General features: G+C 46.1%; 7 protein-coding genes across 7 annotated transcripts; 3 read left to right on the top strand and 4 right to left on the bottom strand.

Annotated features, from left to right (window-relative positions):
- Positions 1–464: 464 nt before the first annotated feature.
- JR316_0003844 (Replication factor A protein 2) lies at positions 465–1,400 on the top strand (the record flags this gene model as incomplete). The annotated part of the gene is made up of 5 exons (XM_047889614.1): positions 465–581; positions 635–780; positions 834–990; positions 1,040–1,272; positions 1,322–1,400. The coding sequence occupies 5 exons, from the start codon at positions 465–467 to the stop codon at positions 1,398–1,400; spliced, it is 732 nt and encodes a 243-aa protein (XP_047751988.1).
- Positions 1,401–1,522: 122 nt separating this feature from the next.
- Positions 1,523–2,227, bottom strand: JR316_0003843 (Acetylesterase; the record flags this gene model as incomplete). Its single annotated transcript, XM_047889613.1, has 4 exons — positions 1,523–1,827; positions 1,907–2,019; positions 2,081–2,108; positions 2,155–2,227. 4 exons carry the CDS (start codon positions 2,225–2,227, stop codon positions 1,523–1,525), a joined length of 519 nt encoding a protein of 172 aa, XP_047751987.1.
- A 707-nt stretch (positions 2,228–2,934) lies between these two features.
- Positions 2,935–3,853, bottom strand: JR316_0003842 (uncharacterized protein; the record flags this gene model as incomplete). The annotated part of the gene is made up of 5 exons (XM_047889612.1): positions 2,935–3,037; positions 3,087–3,355; positions 3,415–3,580; positions 3,640–3,751; positions 3,823–3,853. 5 exons carry the CDS (start codon positions 3,851–3,853, stop codon positions 2,935–2,937), a joined length of 681 nt encoding a protein of 226 aa, XP_047751986.1.
- A 621-nt stretch (positions 3,854–4,474) lies between these two features.
- On the top strand, positions 4,475–11,235 carry JR316_0003841 (Autophagy-related protein 2; the record flags this gene model as incomplete). Its single annotated transcript, XM_047889611.1, is given in 16 exon segments — positions 4,475–4,651; positions 4,732–6,873; positions 6,933–7,539; positions 7,694–7,806; positions 7,857–7,930; positions 8,029–8,185; positions 8,246–8,515; positions 8,561–8,644; positions 8,702–8,811; positions 8,865–8,935; positions 8,959–9,307; positions 9,320–10,037; positions 10,090–10,222; positions 10,277–10,431; positions 10,481–11,029; positions 11,080–11,235. 16 exon segments carry the CDS (start codon positions 4,475–4,477, stop codon positions 11,233–11,235), a joined length of 5,865 nt encoding a protein of 1,954 aa, XP_047751985.1.
- Positions 11,236–11,427: 192 nt separating this feature from the next.
- On the bottom strand, positions 11,428–12,229 carry JR316_0003840 (ATPase-activating ribosome biosynthesis protein; the record flags this gene model as incomplete). The annotated part of the gene is made up of 6 exons (XM_047889610.1): positions 11,428–11,623; positions 11,678–11,814; positions 11,872–11,944; positions 11,998–12,015; positions 12,069–12,120; positions 12,178–12,229. The coding sequence occupies 6 exons, from the start codon at positions 12,227–12,229 to the stop codon at positions 11,428–11,430; spliced, it is 528 nt and encodes a 175-aa protein (XP_047751984.1).
- Positions 12,230–12,594: 365 nt separating this feature from the next.
- Positions 12,595–14,211, top strand: JR316_0003839 (uncharacterized protein; the record flags this gene model as incomplete). Its single annotated transcript, XM_047889609.1, has 1 exon — positions 12,595–14,211. One exon carries the CDS (start codon positions 12,595–12,597, stop codon positions 14,209–14,211), a length of 1,617 nt encoding a protein of 538 aa, XP_047751983.1.
- Positions 14,212–14,462: 251 nt separating this feature from the next.
- JR316_0003838 (L-ornithine N(5)-monooxygenase) lies at positions 14,463–16,483 on the bottom strand (the record flags this gene model as incomplete). The annotated part of the gene is made up of 7 exons (XM_047889608.1): positions 14,463–14,471; positions 14,535–15,272; positions 15,325–15,431; positions 15,493–15,816; positions 15,867–16,153; positions 16,214–16,317; positions 16,373–16,483. 7 exons carry the CDS (start codon positions 16,481–16,483, stop codon positions 14,463–14,465), a joined length of 1,680 nt encoding a protein of 559 aa, XP_047751982.1.
- Positions 16,484–17,089: the final 606 nt, after the last annotated feature.

Below are 17,089 nucleotides of genomic sequence, written 5' to 3'. Positions count from 1 at the left end.
TTATGCTTAGACTCACCACTCATTATGTACACGCCAATGCATACGTTCTCTCCCCGTCTATGTTGTAGGTGGAGAATTAGTCGAAGTCATAGAATGAAATTCCAAAATGTAATGCCCACGTTTCTAAATGGGGATAGACGCGACATTTCATGTGACGTACGCCAACGTCACGTACACTCAATTTCACTGTCACGCGCTTGTGACATTGAGCCTTCTTAAAGTACCGTACAACTTCTTGCATCCACTCTAATAAGACGCGTCATGAGTCAATGTAGCCGTTTATTTCATCCTTCTTTATTTACCGACTCTAATAACTCTCCCAGACGAAACCAACCACTACGGTAGCGGCGGAGGATATCTTCAGGGAGGCTCTCCTTTTAGCCAGAGCGGCAGTCCAGGCGGTGCAAGGGCAAGTGATCTACACTGCTGTCAACGATGTGATCTTGCCGACGACCTGACGTTATATGCAGAGAACCGAGGCCTCGAACTCTCTACGACCTTTCACTATCGCTCAACTCAACAAAGCCACGCAGGCCCACACCGACGCGGAATGGAGGGTCGATGATGTAGAGATTGGCCAGGTTGGCAGTCTCTTTATTGTATTGAACTCATTCTTTCCTAATTTGCGAAATAGATCACAGTAGTCGGTCAAGTCGTGTCTATTCAGAAACAGACAACGAATTGCGTGTATATGATTGACGATGGTACTGGAAAAATGGAAGCGCGACACTGGGTCGACAACTCAAACGAAGACGATTCCTCTAGGTTTGGCGAGATTACGTGTGTCGTTCTTGATCTCCTTCTTATCTCTCATTGTTGAACAAATATTCCAGTGAAGGCCACTATGTGCGTGTCACCGGAGGCTTGAAAAGCTTTGGTAAAAAAAGGTACCTTAACACCACCCACATTCGGGAGATTCGAGATGCGCATGAAATCTATTTCCATATCCTTGAGGCCATAACGGTTAACCTAATCATGGAGCGGGGCCCTGTACGATCTGTTATCCTGTCGCGTGGTCTCTGACTTAATGTTTCTTTAGCCTTCGAACCCCCATGGTGCTAATGCAAAACCAAGCGAAAACGGTGGTGGCAATATGTCTGCGTACTCGGTACAAGGCGGGGGTGGACCAAGTGACCAATTCAGCCACCTACCAGCTTTACAGCGAAACATTGTGCGTTTCATTATGAGTCAACCTCCGAGGGAAGAGGGTATACATGTTGCTGCCATTGCGAAAGCGATCGGTGCAGGCGGTCAAGACGCTCACAAAATCAGGTATGTTTCATTATTTATTGTGCGATATTACACATTAATGGCTGAACAGTGAGGCGCTCGATAAATTGATGGACGATGGTCACGTATTCACGACCATCGATGACTCTCATTTCAATGTTTCGCTTTGATATACTTCATTTATATACCCTTAGCATTTTGTACTAATTCTGCGTCGCAAGTTGAAAGAACGATAACGATGGTTTGATATATTAACTTTCGAGATCTGGCATAAATGGTTGTGGTAGTGTTGTCAAGTTGTTTTTTTCGAAGGTACTTCAGAAATAAATTCCGCTATCTTGCTTGCGAGATAGTCATGAACTGCGCTGGTTGGATGGATGTGGTCCATCCATATGCTGCCTCCTCTACGACGAACATCTGCAGGGTCTAACCCAAGACTTTCCGGGTCATCAAGCAGCACATCGAAGGCGCGAAAGGCAGAGAATAACAAAACGGTTGCATCTTTGAACTTGAAGCTGAATCGATGAATCTGTTCGTTTAGGGCCGTGTTCCAGTTCCGAATGACCTCCAATACTCTTGACTGTTTTTCGACCGCAACTAAATTTAGAGGTCAAGAATTAGTTGCATTATCAGACAGGACGTTCCAAATAATCATGATCAAACTTTCCTCCTGCACTGCGGTGAATCGTAGGAACGTCAATAAACAAGAAATGTCGGGCACCAGCCTTGTAAAGTCGTTCCTGAGTCACAAACAGCTGTTCGAGTGCATGTTCTGGATTTGCAGAGAGCCTGATATATTAAGTGTTCGCATCACTTCGGGAAGATCGTTCATAAAATGGTGTTGACGCACCCGCAATCATTCACTCCGACCCATGTAACTGACAATAAATGAGAAAAATAATAAATTGTGTTTCAAGCACATACTGAATAGTGTCTCTTGGGCAGTCCACGGTGCCCACTTTGGTTTTTTACCAAGTGTAGGGAGAAATCGGTTCATGATTTGGTTCTGAACCCCTGTAACCGTTTGGCCGCCCTTTGCATAATCGTGCACTAACAATGGACTTTGGTTCCAAGCGTCGCTCTGCTCGTCTCGGTTCCTTGGATTATATCTTGGCTCGGGGCAGTGTTTGGTAATTAGGTGTCCAATCCAGTTTGGTAAACCGGGTTCATTGTAGGTGAGTCCGGGAAAGTCAATTCCAAGAGGATCAGAAGCGCTAGGTCTTTCCTCGTCGTTTAAGAATTCCACGGAGCTGTACGAGTCTCCGCTGTGAAGATCGGGCCGCTGATCAGTTATAGTTCTCTCATTTGGAAAACATGGATAACATAGAGCTGCACGAACAATATCACTATACGCCGGATTCTAGAAAAGCCTGTCCACGTCGATCCAACATGGAATATAGACGAGGTATGGATAGGGCGATTATTTGGGGGAACTTCATGCTCTTTGTTTCCAGAGCTCCTGTACCGTGACAACAAAGAAGTGAGATTCATTTGTGCTGATCACCGAAGTTGGTCAACAGGTTAACCAGAGTTCTCGGCAAGTTGCATGACCTTGTGTCCTTTTATCTGATCTTATCTCATCATGGCACAGTATCCCCGTTCAGTGACTCCAAAATCCATTTATTATTTCAAGGGATAACAAGGCACTGACTTACATTGAATATTGGGACATTTAATGCTACAACGCGCCCCAGATAAAATTAATCAATTCCTTCCAGTAATACGCTCCCCGAGTTGAAAGTAGTCACGACCACTGTCTTCGCCAGCCTCGATGAGATTCTCACTCAATAGGTACTGAATAGCCTCCCTGGAGTAATTGTTAAGACGTACTCAGAACCTGATACGTATATACTCACTTTAAAGCGGCAGAGTCCACAGTAGGGCAACTTTGGCGAATAAACATGACGAGGTCCTCGAGATAAACAAGATTAGCTCGATCGATTAACGCGATGATATCGCGCTCAAGGAGCGACCTGAATGGGACGCGATCGTATTGGCGGTTGGGTTCTTGAACTGATTGTTGAGCCATATGCGGTTCGGTTACGTCTGAGAAGGATGTGTTCTGGAATGCCTGACTCAAGGATTCGATATCTTGACCATGGGTATCTGGAATCAGATTATATGGCTAAGGGTAGGCACCATGGGCGATGAATACAGTCGACGATTCAAGAAGCCGACACTCACAGGAGAGCCTCTTTCACATATCATAGTATCAACCATAGCATGATTGATATGATAGTAGACTTCATATGGATCGTGGACGGGCGCCATGTTAAACACAGATAGCGACCTTTTTTCTCCTCTAACACCAAATTCCAGGGTGCCGACAACACGAACGTATTCAAATTTACTTGACGAGGACGAACAATTACTTTCCGGACAACAATAAAGCTAGATAAGAAGACAAACTCGTAAACATAGGTTGGATCTTTGTTCTTCCCGATGAAAGCTTTGATCCTGCCAGTGCCATCATCGAGAATATGCCATTCGGATGGCGCCAACCCTGAGTGTTGCAGATTGGCTATCAAAATTATCTATGGATATGCATTCAGAGCGCCGGAGTGAATATATAAAGTACATGTCCATACGCACCTTCTTCAAATTGACCCCGTCGAGAGTGCATTGGGTATGATGTTTTTCGCTTGTGCGCAACGCGTTCCACAACTGTCGAATAGTGACTCGCCTAACCGTTTCTTCCTCATTGGATATCTGACTCTGAGAGAAGAGGCTAGTTTCAATAAAAATAATAACAATTTATTCGATTTTTCGTACTTCGTCCCACCGAGATTCTGAGTTTGAGAAAGAATACCCTACGGCGAGTGGAACTGGCATGAAAGAAAGTCAACAGAAATCCTGAAAGCTATAATTTTTGGGGCCTGAGAAAGAATACGCTGAAAGAAGTAGTTCGCATGGACGGTAAATTGCGTAAACAGCCATCTAGGACCGTCGATGCTTTACCTTCATCCCTGAGGCTCAATCACCGCAAGATCTTGAATCTCGCCAGACGCAGACACTACCCGGACCGGGTCTCAGAAATGCAATGTCACGTGTAGCATTACGCTTTACGAGGCTTCACGGGCGTCATGCTGCTGCACGTTGAGCAGACAGCCATATTGCTCTGCACTATAGGGGTTTCCTTCTTATAACATTCATTCCCCAAGTCATAGCCCATGTCGCTTGAAAACGACACCCCCCTTTCTGAGCTCTCGAGTTGAACTGTAACCTATAGTACTGTAACATCAATATGTCCTGGTATTCATCCTGGATCCCAGGTTTACCTAGCTTCAACTTCTCCATCCCTAGCGGTATTCAAGGTCGCTTCCTATCATTCGTGCTGAAGAAGGCGTTAGGACACCTCCTCAAACCCGGTCAGCTCGATTATCATCAAATTGACTCTCAAATCGGCTCGGGATACGTGCAGGTGAATGACCTTGAACTAAACCCCGATGCAAGTAATCTCTTAGTCGATACTCTAGTGCGCTTATGAATCTGGTGTTGTAGGCTATAAATGCATATTTGGATGGTCTTCCTATTTCTCTACATTCTGGAACGATATCGTTTATCAAAGCCCGGATTCCATGGCCTAACCCTCTGGCCTCCACATTGGGCTTTTCGCTGAGGTCTCTGCATCTCGTGTTCCACGTCATCCCTCACATTAATCAAAAGGGTAGCGAAGGAATTGATTTAACAGAGTCTGTCGTCTCTGTCGCCGAATCTTTCATTCACCAGGAATTATCTTCGGGGGAAGAAGCCACTCTTTGGCAATCGTTCCATCACGAAGCCGCACTGCACTCCAGCTATGACGAAGATCACAGCATTCCTGGCGGCCTTGACGTGCCAGCTTCGGCTGAAGAAACTTCTCACTCTTTGGATTCTGATCCAGCTGGAGTCTCGGTGTTTGCGAGTCTTATTGAGCGTTTGCTGGCGAGATTTGAGTTTGATGTCCAAGATGTCAAAATTACTTTGGTACATCCAGATAACATCAGTTTGACCTTGTTTCTGGATGATGTTCGGTATCATACTGACTCTCGTATCAAAACGACTATTTCAACGGCTCCTCCAGGTAGTCTGGTCGAAGGAGAAACTCGGACTCTATCCGTCAACGGGTTGACTTTGTCTTCTCGCAATCTTTCGTCTGCTTCCTCCCATACCTTCTTCCAGTATGTCACAAAATCACCTGAACCTCGATCGCCCAGCGTTGCGACATCTCGGCCAATTTCTCGCCGATCTTCCCAGTCCTCTTTAGACGACGCTGCACAGTTTATGATGTCTCAGTCGCTCGCTGTGCTTCCACCAAGGCCACCATCCTCAACGGGCTCAGTGTCCAGTAGTATGTACGAAAGCGCCATTTCCACAATTTCTTCCCACAAAGATCCGCAGGAAACCCTTCCAACTACTCTTACTGATGCACATAGTGACGTTGAGGAACAAGACACAGTATTGGCTCCCGATACAAATGTGGACAATGTCGATGAGGTTCTCGTATCATTTGGACGTCAACCAATCAATTTTTCTCTGACGACACCTTCGCCCGTCACCGAACCACCAGAAGACGATGATAACCCATTCATATCGTCAGCAGATCCCAACCCTGGCGAGGAGCCACTTAGGCTTTCTGCATCAATCGGTGTTATAGCTTGCGCAATGAAACCTTGGCAAGTGGACGCACTGCTGCAACTGGGAAAGGTTATAGTCCCCTCAGTCCCCTCCAAAAGTGTGTCGAGCAACGATTCTGGTAACAGGGGCGATTCGAGAAATCAATTTCCATCTCTAAGGGTCAACGCACAAATACGTGGAATCGTCGTCATCCTTGTCCCCCCTTCGCCCAATGAGGTTGATGTGACGGGATATTTTGAGAAGCCTATGACACCTCCCTCGCTGAAGCATGGCTGTATACGACTACATTTGGATACATTGTCGGCCTCCATAAGGATGGCTAACGTGGGGGTAGAAAAATCAGCATCGTCAACCTCAAATCCCATACCTACGGTACCGGAGACCAGGTCGACAGATTTCACCATTGCAGATATATCTATATTCTTGTTCCGGGGAACAACGGGATTTAATGACGAGACATTATCCGCCTTTCCTCTCCTTCTAACCGATCCTTATCTGTCTTCTCAGTATCCTCATAGGCATATACATCCCCAATCAAATGAAGGATACCCTATTCTACCCAACTTTGAGGTCATTGACTGGACGAATAAGGAAAGCCGGAGCTATGGTACCAAATTATCATTTTGGCGCTGCCAACAGAAATATAGTAAATTTAAGGCTCAGACACTTGCATCTCCCGGGAAGTTGAAGGAATCGCATGCGGGGCCGCTACCTGCTATCAGGTTTCTCAGTCGAACCAAGGAAGATACCGGTCGGGTGTCAATAGACCAAACTACCGACATTCAAATTGCTCCTCTTAACATTCGTATCGACTTGGAGTGTCTTCTTCAACCAGGTGGTCCTTTGTCATTTTTTGAAGCTTTGGTTCCTCAAACGCAGGATGACCGTGACCATGACTCTCTTTCGTCTGAAGACACTATTGAGAATGATATGCATGCCTCTACATGGAATATGGCAGCAAAGAGCAAAGTTGCAAAGGGACCAAACATTTTCAAAACTCATGATCAGCAGCGATCTAACAAGCCGGTCAGTGATACCATTATCCTTATTTGTATTTTATTTGGCAATAATAATGTTCTTTATAGGATCTTACCAGAGACGGTAATCAGTCACGCATAACAATCAAGTTCCCTCTAATTCGACTGGCTGTCCGGTCCCCTCCTCCTCGATTAAATGCCCGCTCCGGCACTCTCGTTGTTGACTGGCATAATATTATAGTGCGGCATGGCGCGCATTCGCCTAGGGCATCGGCCAGATTTGCCAACGACAATGAAATCCCCTCACGCAATCTCGATTTTTCAGAAAAAGATACCCTTCTCAAAATTGAATTTAGCAGACTGGTTATAGCCTGCTCGATGGTCGGAGCCACCACAGCCTTTACTTTTGCGTCTCTTGGCGCCCTCACAGATCTAGAGACTGACAATCCAGAGTATCTTCCTTCTCAGTCCCCCCCTTCATTACAGCCAACAATCTACGTTATCAAACCACCTCTTAGCCCGTCACGCGCAACGCCAACCTTCGCACTCAGTATCGATATCCCTGCGGTTCATGTCGATCTTTCGAAGCAAGAGTTCGATGCCTTGCAATATTGGGTGGATGACCTAAGTCAGCTGTTAGAACGCCTATCGGGTAGACTTAACAACGAGTCATCATCGTTTGCCGGAGATAGCAAGGACGTGAGTCTCATTGGAAGTAGGTTCTTTGCAAAGTCAAGGAATGGGAGCGGGAGTTTTAGTGCTAGTACACCTGAAAGTTCAGAGTCTATCATAAAACTGGCAATTACGGAAGGCAAGGAATTAATATCACCTTCAAGCACTCCATTTTAAACTAAATGTTTTGAGTTTAGCATTTGTTAGGGTTATGATCCCGCGCACTGATTCTGATAGCATTGCTCCACGACCATTTGACATCAAAGCGTCAGACATTGACGTTCTTGTGGAATTAAATCCTGACAACAAAGTAATTTTTTGGACTTCTTTGGCTGTGCTGATATTAATCCAATCAACTAGCAACAGACAATCCTTACCCTTGGGGTGTCTGACTTAATTATGGAGAATACCGACTTCGACGGAAAACTACAGAGGTTCTTCGGACTGACTTCTGCGAAATCATTGGCGAGTAACTTGTTATCGCATTCAAAAAGTATTTATAACGTTGTAGTGTTTAGTCTTCGACTCCTAGATCAACTATCAAACTTCGATTCTCGACATCCACTATGCCAAATCTTAATACTAAAGAGACTCGAATCAAATTAACTGTATGCGGTTTCACGTACCGTTTCTATCCAGATGTTCGTTGGATCTCTGACTTGGCTGTATTTGCCAAAAATCCTCCTGGGGTACGCTCTTATCCTTGTGTTACCGAGGCAGCATCACGCTGATAACATTTATATGACAAGACATTCGAATCCGTCATACCAAGCGACCGAACGCGTATTTTTGTGAAGATAGTCGATGGCTCTGTCTGCCTTCTGGCACCACAGTATCCTGGATCCATTGTGACCTATTTGCATGAATTGGACTTCTCAACGGATGTTGTGGGCGATTCTCGGGACTCCTCGTTTCATATTTCAGCAACCTCCCTAGCGCTCCTTGCAATAGACGACACCCAAGACCAGCGTGTACCCGAGTCCTCTAGATCACCTCCGCAGGGGTTATTATCATGGACAGTGAGTCTTTTCCTGATGCACCAGTCATCAACTGATGCGCCATAGTCTGCGGGCTATGCACTAGTAGCTGAAGTAGCGGAATTGGATACAAACGTCGTTAACCAACTCTCTACATTTCCTTTATGGAAGGTCAGCCCATGTCAGCCCATGGGCAAAGTTTTTTCTTGCTATGCTAATACTGAATAGGTTGATATAAATCGTATCGTGCTCCGTCTGCACTTGTGTGCGGATACTTTAACGGCTGTCACGGCTTTTGCACAAAACCTTGGGTCGGCTTTCAAAAGTTCAGATCCACAGTGAGCATTACATTCATGGGATGATTTACTATTCTACTGCTAAGGTTTTTTAGACCACCAGCTTTACCGAAAGGGCCAGCTGTAGTTCACCAGAAACCACAACAAGAGGGACGCACACTCATGTGTAAGCTTGGTTTCTGGGTTCAGGTTCACAAGATACTAAAATCGGCGTCGCCGCAGCTTCTATAGAGGACCTTGCATTTAAGAAGGTTCCAGATGTCGGTCCAGCCCCTGATATGATTTACGACGATCTACCCACCAATCTTGATTACCTCGACGAATCTTTCGGCGCCGCCGCTGGCTTGAGAGAAATGGTAGATGAAGACTTGGATGAATTTGATGATCAAGAAATTGAAAATACTACTTCGTCGAATGATCCAAACGTTATATCAAATATTGGAGGGGAGACCATCAAGATTTTTGATGCTGAAGGTCTTCACATTGTCGAAGATTACTTTCTAACAATACCGCCCGAAAAGTCAAGTGGAAGTTCTTAGTATGTTATTAGTTTATCTCATATGATTACAAAGGCTGATGTGAATTTTAGCTCTGGTAAACCAGATTTCAGCCTCAAGATTCTCGATAGTGACTTCACGTTATTCTTATACGACGGGTACGATTGGGTCCAGACCAGACGAACTATCGAAGAGGAAGTGAAGGAAATGCGCAAACGGTTGGCCAAAATACGCCAATTAGTGGCCAATGGACAAATTCAAGAGCCAATGATGGAAGATACAAGTGCTCTTCTCTACAATTCAGTGCACATTGGATTGGAGGACGATGAAGACCTTTTAGGCGAACCTTCTGCTTTGATCGCCGCCATTGACGAAGAGCTGAAAGACGACATGGATACAGCAAGTCAAAGCTCATGGCAGTCGTTGAGACCTTCTAATGCTGGCGGGAAATCCAGAGCTCGGTCTCTACGCATACATGGGAAGAAATTGACAAGGGCGAAAACACCAAGCATGGAATTTTGCCTTGCAGGAGTCAATGCGGAATTTGATCAATACCAGCCAGAAGACCCCCTTGTGTCAAGGGCTTTTGTGACAGTCAAGGACCTTGAAATTTTGGACCACATAAAGACATCGACGTGGAAGAAGTTTTTGACGGAGCTTAGATCGGACTCGAGGGGTAACATACGAGAAACTGACTCACATATGGTACGAATCGAACTTCGTACTGTTCGCCCTGTTTCCGGTAACTCTTCAGAAGAGGCTAGACTGAGAGTGAGTTCCTGTGGTCATTAGATTAACTGTATTATTTGGTAACGCATTATAGGCTAAGATCCTCCCTCTGAGGCTATACGTTGACCAAGACGCGGTCGATTTTCTAAAGAAGTTCTTCAGCTTCAAAGACCCTCACGCGGTTCCCAGTGCTGAATCGCAATCCGATGACAACGAAGCATATATTCGTGAGTCAAATTTCCGTTCGATGTAAACAGAAGGCTAAAAAGGTACATATATAGAATTGGCTGAAATATTCCCTATCGATCTTAAACTAGACTATAAGCCACGTCGAGTCGACTATAGAGCATTGAAGGAGGGAAGGACAATTGAGCTGATGAACTTCTTCCATTTCGATGGAGCAGAAATGACGCTTCGCCATATCACTTTAACTGGTGTAAGCGCAGTTCAACTAAATATTTATTCCTTTCTGAAAGTTTTGCTAGGTGACTGGATGGCCAAAACTCTTTGAGATGTTGAATGACTTATGGACGCCTGACGTGAAAGCCACACAACTTGTAGAGGTTATTTCTGGAGTTGCCCCCATTCGTTCCATGGTTAATGTTGGCTCCGGTGTCGCCGACCTTATTCTGTTACCTATCGCGCAATACAAGAAAGACGGACGAATTGTTCGCGGTATGCAGAAGGGCGCTACCGCGTTTGTCAAATCTACGGCAGTGGAAGCTATCAGAATGGGGGCCAAACTCGCCACGGGAACCCAGGTCGTTTTGGAGCAAGCAGAAGGCGTGTTAGGTGGTCAATTTGATACATCGATCACAGCAGAGCCTCTCCAAGTTCCAACAGGCGACGAGTTCAACTATGAGAATGAGGAAGAGGAAGTCCCCTCAGACCTGATTTCCAAATATGCTTATCAACGCACGGACCTCAGGGAAGGCGTGCAGTCAGCTTACAAGAGCCTCCAACGAAACCTAAGCTCTGCGGCACAGACTATTTTGGCTGTTCCTATGGAGGTTTACGAACGTTCTGGAAATGAGGTAAATTTTGGTGTCTATGATTTTGTTTTGCAATCTCACGAGTTTTCTAGGGTCCTGTGCGATCTGTTGTCAGGGCAGTACCTATTGCTGTCCTAAAGCCCATGATCGGCGCGAGTGAGGCGGTCAGCAAAACCCTGCTCGGTCTGCACAACACATTGGATCCTAACGTCCGGCACGAGAACGAGGCGAAATACAAGTCGCGATGACCTTTCCCTTTTCCATTTTCCCAGTTTAGATTTTCATCTTAGAAGGGTTTTTACCTGTATAGTATCTCATAGCTAGTTCCTTTTTTCGTATACATCTGTATCCATATATCACACAACACGCAAGGCATTACACGTACTTTTCGGGAAAAAAAGAGATAAGAACAAAGATAAGGTAAACCAAGAAACAAAAGACTAATCGATCTCCATGCCCATTGAGCGGCCTTCTCCTTGAATGAGAGCAGACCTCGCTTTGACAGGAACCTTGATTTTCTCTTGGCTGGTTGTGGATTCTATAGATATAGGTTCGTGCAACTTGACAGAGGAAGTTTTGGCGGCTTCCATGACCTTCTTGCGGTGTGCTCTCTGTTTTTCTCTGCTGGCAGCCATTCTGAAGTACGCTTGAGATTTATGATGACCATAACAAATTCAAAACTTAACGCACCTGTGTTTGAAGAATACACGTTCTCTCCTCGCTTTGATTTCTCCCACTCTCTTCATGGCCTTGACTGTAGTTTCGATCAAATTTCTGTCGTATCTTACAGGAACATTTCTGCGTTTCTCGAAATCAATTGTAGAGTCCTGTTCGAAAACAACTTGTGTGAGAAGGTGGATTGGATGAATCTTGATGTAGCTCACAATGGTCATTTCTTTACCAGCGGCCTTTCTGAACGCTTTCGTCCATCTTACTTTACGAGGGTTTCGTTTCATCCTGGTGAAAAATCTGTAAGAAGCTATTCCTAATAGATACATGAGAAATCTCACTTGAAGTTTTTATGACATCTACGAAGAAAGGATCAGTTCGAAGGTCAATGCAAAAGAAACGGAAACCATACTTTGATGTGCAGAAGCGGAATACTTTCGAATCGTTCCTCACGAAAGCAGATCCTAAGAGATAACGATTTAGTGGAAGTTGAGAACTGGGTTAACCGAGTAAAGGCTAACCATGGCCGGGGTAGACATTGGTAGAACAGAAGTAGCACTTTTCGACACGCATTGCGAGAAGATTGGAAAGATTTCAGATGTATACGTTGGGTGATCGTTAAGAAGACAAATGAGAGTAGCCAGCCTAAACGATACCAAGGGACAGTTCGTCCAGGTGCTTGTGAAGAAATTATTGGGAGACTTACGTAATAGGGATCTGGGTGCTGCGTGGGGTTTAGCACAGCCACTTGATTTACTGCCGGGGTTGACGAATGGTTTCGGCGACTCCATTACAGCTACTAGATATATCGCTCTCGAGTCATCATGGTGTCTCTAACCCACTTTCTTTCCAACCACTACCATCTCCGAGTGTCTAGCCTTACCAACCTTCAAGGTCGATAGAGACCGACCTTAATCTATCTCTACCGGCTCTCGATGATGCAGTTCGCATCGCCGGGGGTGAGGAACGTCGCCCGAAAGGGTTCCAACATCCTCATCCATGGGCATGGCGGACCTGGCGGAAGCACGTCCAATACAAACGCGTCCAGATCTATCCATTTGAATAACATTCTAAATCCTTTGCATTCACCGCACTTAACACTCCCGGGCCTAAATTTTGCTCGCAACCCGTCACACAAGTTATTCTCTGCGTCAAGAAACGCTCTCCAGAAATTTTTTTCCCTTCTTACCGCACCAGGATTCAGAGCGCCAGTCCAATTTACTGGCCCAGTTTCGCGTGGAACCTCTCGTTCTTTGCATAATGCTATCCGTGGATCCACCATACAAAGTGGACTCTCGCTTCCGGCCCGTCAAGCTCTCAGGAATAATGCTCTTCAACGGCAAGCCAATATTTTTCTACCCCGTGCTCCCAACCTGGGACCCCCTCGGTTTGGAGGTGTTGCTCAGGTCGGCCTGGGGACTGCCAGAAATTTTAGTTCCGCTCGCCCTATATTCCAGCAGTTGGCAGAGAATGTCCCGGTTGCTGGAAGGGCACTCTACGAGATTGATTGGGATGTTGAGATGAGGAAAAATTATGAGGGTATGCTCCTCCTTGTTGAAAACGAGGTCAAGAAACCCCTTAAGACCAAGGAGATGATTAAGCCGGTGTGCAAAAAGGCTAAAATGACGCAGCCTTTGGTTGAATCGAACGGCCATGTATCCACGGAAGACTTGGATTATTACTTTCCCCATGCTTCAACTTGTGCGGTCACAACTTATCTCTTGATTCCTTTGGCACCCACTCCTACTCTGCGTGCACCATTACCTCCAAACCCTACATCCTCTTCGGATTTGGGGGGATGGGAACCAACCCTACTGCCACCACTGTCTTATCTCGGAAATGTTCACGCGTCTCATTCCACGCATGCGATACGGGTGTCGAGCTTATTCAGTCGCTTAGATCAAGCGAATGTGTGGAATCGCGGAGTGAAGTGCACTGCATATTCCCATGGACAGGTGCATCGCAGGAGAGATCCCAAGTCGAACGACGTAGAGTCTGATGAAGGAGTATGCACTTTTTTGAAGGTCGAATTTCTAGGCTGGACAAAAGCTGAAGTGAGGAGTGTGATTGGTGAAAGTGGGAGCGGGTGGTGTACATTGGAGGAGGTTATTTCGGACGAGCAGTTTGAAGAAGACGATTCGATATCTGATACCGACTCACTCTCATCAGGCCTTCTAGAAGATGGACCTTCATTCGTCCCTCCTGTCATAACTGATGATGAATTCGGTTCCACATTCGACCTCTCTCAATCCTTTGTGTTGCCCACCATCGATTTCTCGCCAACATCGACGTTGCCGATTGGTAGATCGCAATCCATGGAAAGCATTCTCTCGACAATCCCATCCGAGATGGAAGCCGATCCATGGGCCGACGAATATTCTACTGCATCCAGTTCGTCGATATGCTCTGACTTTGAGGATCTAATTGTAGAACCTCCGTCTGCCAATGGGTGGTTTGATTCTGCTCCAATTTTCAGCCCCGCTGTGCTTTCCCACTCTAGAAATCGCTACCAGGTCAGTATGGAGAGTGGGCCGCAAGAGGGGATGTTTTACTGAGTAATGTGACGTGTTGCTGTTGTGCAGCTTTAGTGCAACTGTTTACTTCCTTGACATTTGTTCAAATCCTCAAATCAGAATTTCTAAATTGATTTACGCAGCTATGCAGCTTCTTGTTTGACCAGGTTTGACCCCATCATAAGATAATTACACTTCTTTTACATTCCTGCAAGTACTGTACTACCGATTGCGTTAACGATACACATGGCCCAAAATTGTCCATTGACGGAGGTGTAAATTTACATATTATGTCACTTGCTCTGTTCGGCATTAATTACCAAATGGGACCGGGAATGGGATCAAGAATATAGTCAGTCACGTACCTTGTAATTCAAATGAGCAAGATCGCGAACAACCTCTCCAGCACGAACTCCCATGACGCTAAGCAGCGTGTCACTCAATCCGTGCGTACTCTCTTCACATCCCTGAAGATACACTCCAGGAGCAAAGTAATCAGCCTTTCCATCCACGAGTCTGGTAGGCAGAAGACGATAATTGCGCGAAATGAACACTTCCTGGCACTTTGAACGCTTGCTGCCTTGCGAATAAAACGTGTCCATCTCTGGCGACGTTGGTGGGCTGCTGTGCGCGCTAACGGTTGTAGTAGGCGACGAAATGCCGGACTCTGACTGACTTGACATGGTAATTGGTGGCTGTACTGAGTGAAAGATGTCGACGGCGGGCAACAGGCGAACTTCAGAAGTCAGTAAGTCAAGACCGAAGTGGACTGCAATGTCGGAGTGCTTGAGCAAATTGACCCAGGTACGGCGCTCGTAACCTGTGGCATACACAATGGCGTCGTATTTCACTTCCTCCTCGGTGAGGTCTATGACGTTCTGCGTCCTAATCGAGAACACTGGTTTGGTACCGTCGACTTGGGCTTTCATATCGGAGGAAAGGAGGAGGCCAGCATCAGGGGCGTCCTTTGAGCTTCCCTCGACTTTTATCTCGGAGATAAAAGTATATGGCTTAATATTGATCAACGCGTCGCGCACACCTTGGTCGCCCAGACGGTGGGTAATATCGGCGTCAAGTCTCTGTCCATAAATGATTTCGTAGAGCTGAAGGCAAATGTTCAATTCCTAGACATCGACCCAGAGCTCTGATACGTACATTCTCCAGTGTTCGAGGGTTTACGACACCATAATTCGTCAGCTTATATTCTGCGAGTTTCATCTCCCGAAGCTGTCTTGACGATGTCGAGAAGTGAGCATCGGTCGCTGTGCACAAATGTATCAGGCTTCGAGATGTTAAAAAGAGGTTCCATATATAAGTACGTACAAACGGGGTCGAAAATCTCGTTGGCAAAAGGTGAATCATCACTGGGTTTTAGGGCTCCTTTACGGATCAGCATGTCGACCTGATGTCGGCTCGTTGACGGGATATTGTTTAATCTGTTGCGCAGATCCATTGTCACCTCGGCAGCTGACTGGCCTGAGCCGATTACGGCTACTCTAAGAGGCCTTGACGTTCCAGAGACAGTTTCAAGGATTTTGGATATCGACGTCGCATAATCAGAGCTATGAAGTGCGTGTGGATGGTTGGCAATGTGTGCGAGCACGGAAGGCACCTTAGGATCACCTCCAGGAGCAATGACAATATTTTCTGAACGCTGTTAAGCAATGGGCAGAAGGCAGAAACGATGGGGGACATACTCGCTCTGACGACGGATTCCTCTCCGGTAGCCAGATTTCGATAGCGGATGGCGATGGTGTTTTCTGGGGAATCGTCAATGGCGATAATTTCGTGGCCGAATAGGACCTTCACTCCGTTGGCTTGAACCTGAGATGACGCCCACGACAGGTAATCTGAATATTCCTTGCGACTTGGAATCGTCGAACCACGGTTGATAAAGGAAACGAGGCGGCCTTGGCTATGAAGATACGAGAGGAAGGTGTAAGGGGACTTAGGGTTTCGTAGTGTCGCGAGATCTTTCATGAAGCTGCTCAGAAATTGGAAATGAGTAAGTGCATTGGAGCATCGAGGAAAACAATTTACCGACCTGATTTGCATTTTGGCATCTGGTAGAAGCATACCAGGGTGCCATCGGAAATGAGTATACTTTTCGATGAAGAGAACATTTTTCACAGGGAATGGTACCCCATCCTTGAACAATAATGTTAATACCCGCCGGGCGCTAAATGCGTGGACGCCAGCGTACCTGTTCAGCTGCCCATTGTTCCGTCAAGGCACCTGCGATGGCAATATTGGCGGGCCCAAAACCAAGGCCGACCAAGTCGAGAACAGTCTCTTGCGAAGGTGTTGCTGGCATTTTTGCGGAAATTTAGAGGTGAAGAGGTCAAGGGATTTTTTGTGGGCTTTCAAGTTCACATTTGATGTCTTTCTTATAGTCAACGCCTTGTAAACTCTTGGATCGGAGCAGAAATTTTCATACGCTCGAGAACCTCATGGCCCTGGGGTCCATGAAAGCACGCCATACCAAAAGGCGGTATATTTCATGCGTTTGCGCTTCACTTCTGTGGTGCCTCACAACTTTGCACCGAGGATGTGTCGGGGGTGCTTTGTTCGATCTAATCAGATTAGACCGACCGATGGGTACGTTATCTGATAACGTCCGATGATCAAGCCAAGCACCAATCACGGAGAGAATCGGATAATATCTGATAAGATTACATGTGAGCCTCAATCCGCCAAGAAAATGTTCTTGCCTGGTTGTGCTAAAACGCTTCTCCAAGTACCTTCCAACCCCCTTTCAGCTCCGGAATCGCTATGATACCCGTCTTTTCATACTCGTAAATTCAATTGCATGAATAATTTACGTCAGGTCGCCATCCGATTGCGCGGACTATTATCATGAAGAATTACAGCTGTTTCCACATTGTAAATATGTGGCTCATCCGGCCAGACCTCTCCTCAA

Source organism: Psilocybe cubensis, chromosome 3, assembly GCF_017499595.1.
Source record: "Psilocybe cubensis strain MGC-MH-2018 chromosome 3, whole genome shotgun sequence".
NCBI lineage: Eukaryota > Fungi > Basidiomycota > Agaricomycetes > Agaricales > Agrocybaceae > Psilocybe > Psilocybe cubensis.
This window is presented reverse-complemented; position numbering and strand designations above follow the sequence as displayed.